General features: G+C 40.4%; 1 protein-coding gene across 1 annotated transcript in view; it reads right to left on the reverse strand.

Moving 5' to 3' along the window:
• Utp20 (UTP20 small subunit processome component) overlaps positions 1 to 7,222 on the reverse strand; it is a 113,016-nt gene that overhangs the window by 87,398 nt on the left and 18,396 nt on the right. Inside the window, exons 8-12 of the mRNA XM_008832626.3 lie at positions 6,658 to 6,813; positions 5,983 to 6,129; positions 5,638 to 5,772; positions 4,651 to 4,728; positions 2,410 to 2,588 (exon numbers count right to left, since the gene is read on the reverse strand). Of these exons, the coding sequence (XP_008830848.1) occupies positions 2,410 to 2,588; positions 4,651 to 4,728; positions 5,638 to 5,772; positions 5,983 to 6,129; positions 6,658 to 6,813 (695 nt within the window). The remainder of the gene's footprint in view (positions 1 to 2,409; positions 2,589 to 4,650; positions 4,729 to 5,637; positions 5,773 to 5,982; positions 6,130 to 6,657; positions 6,814 to 7,222) is intronic.

Raw genomic sequence — 7,222 nt, forward strand, 5'->3', positions numbered from 1 at the left:
CACCACGCCCAGCCAACAAGCTACTTTCAAAGTAGGAAGCTGGTATTAAGGAGGTAGGTTCCCCCAGAATCTCACACATCCCTATGTAAGTATGGAGACAATATCTTTTACCCCAGTGAATGCAATCAAAAGCTTAGCACAAACTCAAGAAAGTCATTCACTCCTAGTGTCTCAAAGCAAACCTCAGAGCAGCAACCAGTTCTAACAACTCCAACAGACACAAAATCAAGTTTTAAAAACAAAAGAATAGGGCCAGTGAGATGGTAAAGGTGCTTTACTTACCACTTTGCCACCAAACCTGATGATCCTCAGAATTCACACGGTAGGAGGAGAGAACCTGCAAACTGTCCTCTGACCTTAGGCATGCTACAGTGCGCGCACATGCATGCACGCACAGAAATGACAAGGGAACTGATTCCTTATTCTACAATTTCTGGAAACATAATCACTTCGCTATCTGAAACACAGTAAGCTGAGTGTATCTGTTTGTTTTTAATGCAGGTTGCTGCTACACAGCCCAGGCTGCCCTCAAACTTCCTATGCATCATATGATGCCGTCGAACTTGTGATCCTCTTCCCTAAGCCTCCTGAATGATGGAATTATAAGCACATGCTACAATGCTTGGCAAATGAACCCCTTTCCACTTTGAAAGGTTACATATTGCACTGAATAAAGGTGGGGTAGACTTGTAATTCCAGAACACAGGAGGATTATGTATTCAAGGTCATCTTAGGCTACAGAGAGATCTTATCATAAAACACACAAACACAAACATACATACACACAACAACAACACACACACACACACACACAAACATATGGAAAAGAAAAAAGTGTGTTGAGGAGGGTTCTAGACAGATGGTTCAGTGGCTAAGAGCACTTGCTGCTCTTGCAGAGGACCTGAATTCAGTTCCCAGCAACCACATGGTGGCTCCCAAATGCCTGCAACTCCAGTTTCTAGGGATCTGATACGGGATCTGATACTCTCTCTGGCCTCCCTGGGCACAAGGCACATATGTGGCTCACATATACACATGCAGTAAAATACTCAATACACATAAAATAAAAATAAATTTTAAGGAAGTTAGTTCCATGGGGAAGAATGGATTTTTCAACAAATGTTGCCAAAGCAAGTGGACAGTCAGTTGACCTAAACCTCCAACTGGACTCAACTCAAAATGAGTTAGATAGAAATGTGGCAGCAAATGTAAGTATCAAATGATATAACTTAAAAGAAGTCCTTGGTACCTAGGGCTAAGTAGTTCTTAGATCTCACATAAGCATTACTCATAAAAAGAAAACTTGAGGGGCTAGACCTCATCAAAATTTAAAACTTTGTCAAAAAACTATTAAGGGCTAGGTGTGGTGGCAGAAAAGACACCTTTAATCCCAGTATTCAATAAAAAGAGGCAGGTGGATCTCTGTGAGTCTGAAGTCAGCCTGACCTACACAGTGAGACCTAAAAAAAAAAGAAAAAAAAAAGAAAAAAAAGACTTGGAGAAGACATTTGCAAATCACAGATCTGAGTAAATGACTTTTTTCTATCTAGAATAAATAGAGCAGAACGCTTTACCATGCAAGTTGTGTCTAATACTTGGTTGGGATACAATTTCTCCTGCTAAATCTGCTAGTCTGACAAGGTTCAGCTTAATCTACACTGAAAACAATTAGAATGGATTGAGACACAAAATAACTACATTCTAAAGAGAGACTGAATGGTGGCATTTTTCTGATAGCCCAGTAAGTCCATAAAGTTTGCATGAGGATAAACTGAGGGGAGAAAGTAACCCAATTTTCTCCTTTAAATAAAAAAAGGGGTAGGTCTGGTGGCACATGCCTTTAATTCCAGCACTCAGAAGCAGAGGCAGGAGGATCTCTGTGAGTTTGAGGCCTGCCTCTGCCTCCCAAGTACTGGGATTAAAGGTGTGCACCGTGATGTGGGTACTGGGAACCAAGTCCTGGTCCTGTGCAGGAATAGTCAGTGCTCTTTAACCTCTATTTCCAGTCCCTCTTTTTTGAGGCAGGGTCTCATTATATAGCTCTGGCTGGCCTGGAACTCACTGTGTAGACTACGCTGGCCTGGAACTCAGATATCTGCCTGCCTTTGTCTCCCAAGTGGTGGGATTACAGGTGACATCATACCTAGCTCTCTGTTAAACAAAGTTAACAGGCTTTTGTCTCAGTCCATGTTTTTCATGTATTGCTTATGTACAACTTTTGTTTCAACTTTGCAAAGATCATTCCACAGACACTATGTATATGATGCCACCACTGGGCTGCTCTTTCCTGTAACACTGCATCCCAGTCATCTTTAGTTAATACATTCAAATCTTCATTTTGTGCAGTATTCTCAGAGCACTGTATTAGAAATGGGTAACCTTTTCACAGGGAACAGATTTAGAACTCACCCCACTGTCTGCTGAGAGAACACCAGAGGGTACTTTTCAATCGCCATGGAGCCAGCAGTGGGAGGAGCTGCTTTGTTCAGGATGAGCTTGGCTAAAGTGGCCAGTGCTTCTTCGTTGACCACAGAGTCACCAATCGAGAAGCAATTCTCAATGTACAAGAGAAAGCTCGGTAGAAACAGCTGAAGACAAGACAGGAAACCATGCTTATTAACAAATGTAGATTCCAGAACACCTAACAAAGACACTGTAATGTTTCAAAAAAAATAAAGAGATGATTATTCATTTGAGACAGAATATAGTCCTGACTGGAGTGGAACTCACCGAGATACACCTGTCTCCACCTCCTGAGTACTGGTATTAAAGGTGTGCACTGACACACCTGACACAATCTGGAATATGATTCCTAGGTTATCAATGTAGTGTAAGGAAAGAATAAAGACATTCTCACTCTCAGATGTACTGAATCTTACATATTTACCTCCATTCACCCTCCTAAGGAGCCTGTGAAAATATTATACTGAAATAAGAAAGTAAACTAGAATGAGAAGGAAATACAGGGCCCAAGAAACAGGGGCGGCCAAAGGTCATCCCAGTGAGCTGCAAGAACAAGCTACCCAGAATGGAGCTGTGGAACCCTAAGAAATCTCTAAGAAAAGCAGAAGAAAACAAGCTGAGCTGCTCAAGTGTGCAACAATTTGCCATGTGGGACGTAGTATGATGATGCTGGAAAATAAACTTGCTCACAAGTTATTAAAGAAAAACAATCAGCGTTTTACAGGAGGAGGCAAATTACTAATCCCAGGGAAAATGAGAAGCCATATGAAAAGAGACATAAAATGTTTCTTGCCTATAAAAAGTAGTTAACATGGATTTTCTAAAATCTGTGACAGAGCTCTCCTGGGAATATGAGGGTATAAAGGAAAATTAATTCACTACGGGAAGAGGTCTACAGACAAGGACTAAACACATCAAGGGGCAGTAGTACATTCAGGTGAGCTGAAACTGTACATAACAACTCGGGAGGCAGGCAGATCCCTGTGAGCGCTCTGTTGAGTTCAAGGCCAGCCTGGTCTACATAGAGTTCTAGGCCACCAGGGCTACATAATGAGAGCCTGTCTCAAACAACAATGAAAGTATAATATCAGGAAAAAAAAACTAAAAATTTTAGTTGTGGTTGCTGCTGGTAATATGGGAGAACAAATGATTGTCTTGTGGCCTTGCCTGACTGGTTTAAACCAACACACACACATGCACACTATGTATTACTCGAATCCCAGTGAGATTTTCGTTTTGTTTCATTTCTCAGTTTTAAACTAATGATGCTTCTGTCTTCACCTCCCAAGTTTTAGGATTACAGGTGCACACCAGGACATTCAGCTAAGGTTTGTTTGTGTGTTTTGGGGCTTACTGAGACAGGTGGCCTTAAACTCTGTTAAGTAGGCAAGGTTGGCCATGAACCCCTAATCCTCCTGCCTCAACCTCCCAAGTGCTGAGATTACAGACATGAGATGGGATTATAGTCCATGCTGGATGGATATCATGCTACATGATTCAGCACAGTTTCACCTGTAACCTAGAACTGAATACCATTTCTTTAAAATAAAATTACATTGACTAAACCAGCAAGTATTAATTTTGTTGCTCTCAAAAAGCAAGCCGACACAGGATTTCAAATTTGAATATTTTATATGGGATTTTTTTTTTTTTTGGTCTTTTTGAGACAGGGTCTCCTTATAGCCCCAGCTGTCCTGGAACTCACTATGTAAACCAGGCTGGCCTCCGCCTCTCTCTGCCTCTCAAGTGCTGGGATTAAAGATATGTGTCACCACACCCAGCCACTTTTATCTTTTTAAGCTCCCAGAACATCCATGCATATAAAATTAACAAAAACGAGAACGAGGTAAATCTGCACTCTATTTTGTTTCCATCCTGTTAGATTATGGCTGTGACTCTATCTAAACCCAGAAACAAGCAATTATTATTTTTTTTGCTCCCAAAAAAAAAGGCGACACAGGATTTCAAATTTTAATATTTTTTTTGGGATTTTTTTTTTTTTTGGTCTTTTTGAGACAGGGTCTCCTTATAGCCCCAGCTGGCCTGGAGCTATGTAGACCAGGCTTGCCTTGAACTCAGAGATCCACCTGCCTCTGCCTCCCAAGGGGTGGGACTAAAGGCATGCACCACCACGCCTGGCTATCATGGGATATTTAAAAAGGTACTCCAAACTTATGTTTTACCTACCTGCTCAAACTGCTTCATAGAAAACATGACTTCAGAAAAATCAAAAATTAAACGTCTCTCAAAATGGCTCTCAAAAACCTGTAAAACATATTAGAAGTATAAAGTAGTTTCCCAACTTCCCCCAAATGCAGCCACAGTATGTATATGGCAGGCACATGCCAACCAGTATTCTGACCAAAGGCATAGCCTGCTCTGAAGGAACCTGGGCGCAGACTACAGTCTCCATGATTACAAAACATCCTAGGGACTGCTGGCTGTTACCCGGCCATGAGAATTATACAAGGGAAAGCAGCGTGTTCTTATACGAACATATCCTTTTATTTTCAGTCCCTTTCCATCTATTTTTCCAAACCCACTAAAGTGAAATATCAGCTCACACTCCTGCTTAGAATTCTTCCAGGGCCTTCCCTACTTGCCTGATAGAAGCCCAACTTTCTAAAGCCAAGAGAGGTCGGCTGCTCTCATATCATACTTTCTCGAGTGCCCACCTGCCCGAACTACACATATTCATGAACACGTATCTTTGCTGCTCCCTCGTCCAGTGTTTTTAAGCCCTTCCCCACTGGCAGATTTCTGAGGAACCTTCAAAGACAACATCAAATATATGCCCTCTGAAAAACTTTCTCTGTTCCCGGATCCCTGGTAGAATTAATGGCTAAAATTCAATATATGTCTCTAAGCAATTATCACCATAATTACTCCCAGGCCCACTTGCCCCTCAAAAATTAAAAAAGAAAACAAAACTGTTGGCATCTTAAAGTTTACCCAACACACAGTAAGCTATACACATTTCGTATTCACTAATGTTTGCTGCAAAATTTGGCTTTTACCATGATTTATTTTGCTTATTTCCAATAAAGCGTGCAGCTCCCATCTCCCTAACCAGATAAAATCCTTGGGGGCAGAGCCTCGGTTATTTCGTTCTCCCAGAAGGCATAATGTATATATATTATTAAGTACACAAGTATTGTTCGTTGAAGTAATTACTTTTTCTATAGTTTCTTTGATGAGGGTCTCTGGCAAGGAAACATTTTCAGCTAGGATCAAAGAAGAAATGACATCCAAGAGGGTCCCCCGACAAGATGTGGAGAGATGGGCTGTTTGTAAAGCTTCAGACAAAACCTATAACAATAAAAAAAAAAAAAAGAAAGAAAGAAAGAAAAATCAAGGCATACTTTGTAATCTATTCACCCCACGCCTGACCCCTCAGTGCCAGGGAGCTATACTCCAGGCCCCAGCTTTGTTTTGTTTTTATTTTTGTTTTTTTTAATTGTTATTTTTTCAGCCCCAGCTTTTAACACGCTCTTAACCACATCACATTTGGGAACTCACCTTACAAACATCAGCAGCCTTGGTTACCTTTGCTCCATTTCCATGTTTCACAAGTATCAGATATGTTTCTAGCAACTGCCTAATCTGTTCAGAACTCTCATAGCAGTTTGATTCTGTCACTTTGTTATGCAGATCCAGGAGTGATTCCTTCAAATCAAAATTTTAACAAAGAAAATAACTACAAAATATCAAACTCATCTGTTCATCCAATAATGGAAATAGTCTGTACAGCTCAATTTCTCACATTCCTTTTCTTTGGAAGAAAAAGACACATATCCCAGAAATCACAAGACACAAGAGCTAATATTTACTGAGTGCTCTGTTCTGAGTTCTCTGTTCAGTATCTTCACAGTAACCTTGAAATAGGTAACATCATGACCCCATTTTATCATGTGAAAATACTGAGTAACAGAGACTCTAAATAAGTACTCCAAGATACTAACAGTAAGTGGTAGGCTCGAGATACAAATACGAGGTTTGGTTCCAGAGCCTCTCCTAGCCATTATGCTCCACTGCATCGCAAGACATCACATCAATTAAAGAGTACAGGGTGTGAAAGAAGGACGATAAAGAAATGATGAAGAAACACAATCTCAACAGTGATTCGCTAAGCTCAGAGCAATAAGAGTATGTAGACTCCCTGTTACATATCAGTCCTTAAAAATTAGAACTTACTTGCAAACACTCAAAAAATATACCAAAATGTTCTTTGTAGATGTAGACTACGGTGGATTTGGCCATGTTTTTAAGTGTTTCTCCAACTAAAATCCATGGTAGTTGAGTTTCTGTTTCAGTAACTGGTCCTAGCTTTTGCAAAATTAGCTTCATTGCCTATGTGAATGCAAGAGAAGAAGAAATCAGTATTTAAACCTCGATTTAAAAAGAAAAACTATTAAGCTGTGATTTACCAGTCTGATTTTATTAGCAAACTTAAATTTTTTGTGTGGAATAATGAAAGATATAGCAGCACTGATTGCTAACCGCATAGCCCAAGTTGGCCTTAAATCCATAATCTTTTGCCTCAACCTCTTGAGTACTGGGAATAGGGGTAAGTACCCCATTGCTTGGCCTTAGGACAGGGAATTATATCATACCTCTCCCAATCTACTCTTGACCATCAGTCGACTGACATTACAGCTTCAAAGTATCCAGGATCAAGAAGACCAAGGTTATTTCTTAAGTAAAAGTAACCAAAGTCTGCATTAAGAAGCATGCTATTAGTCCTATGACCACCGCCCCC

The sequence above is a fragment of the Nannospalax galili genome, unplaced genomic scaffold (genome assembly GCF_000622305.1).
Source record: "Nannospalax galili isolate Female #2095 unplaced genomic scaffold, S.galili_v1.0 scaffold415, whole genome shotgun sequence".
Lineage (NCBI taxonomy): Eukaryota > Metazoa > Chordata > Mammalia > Rodentia > Spalacidae > Nannospalax > Nannospalax galili.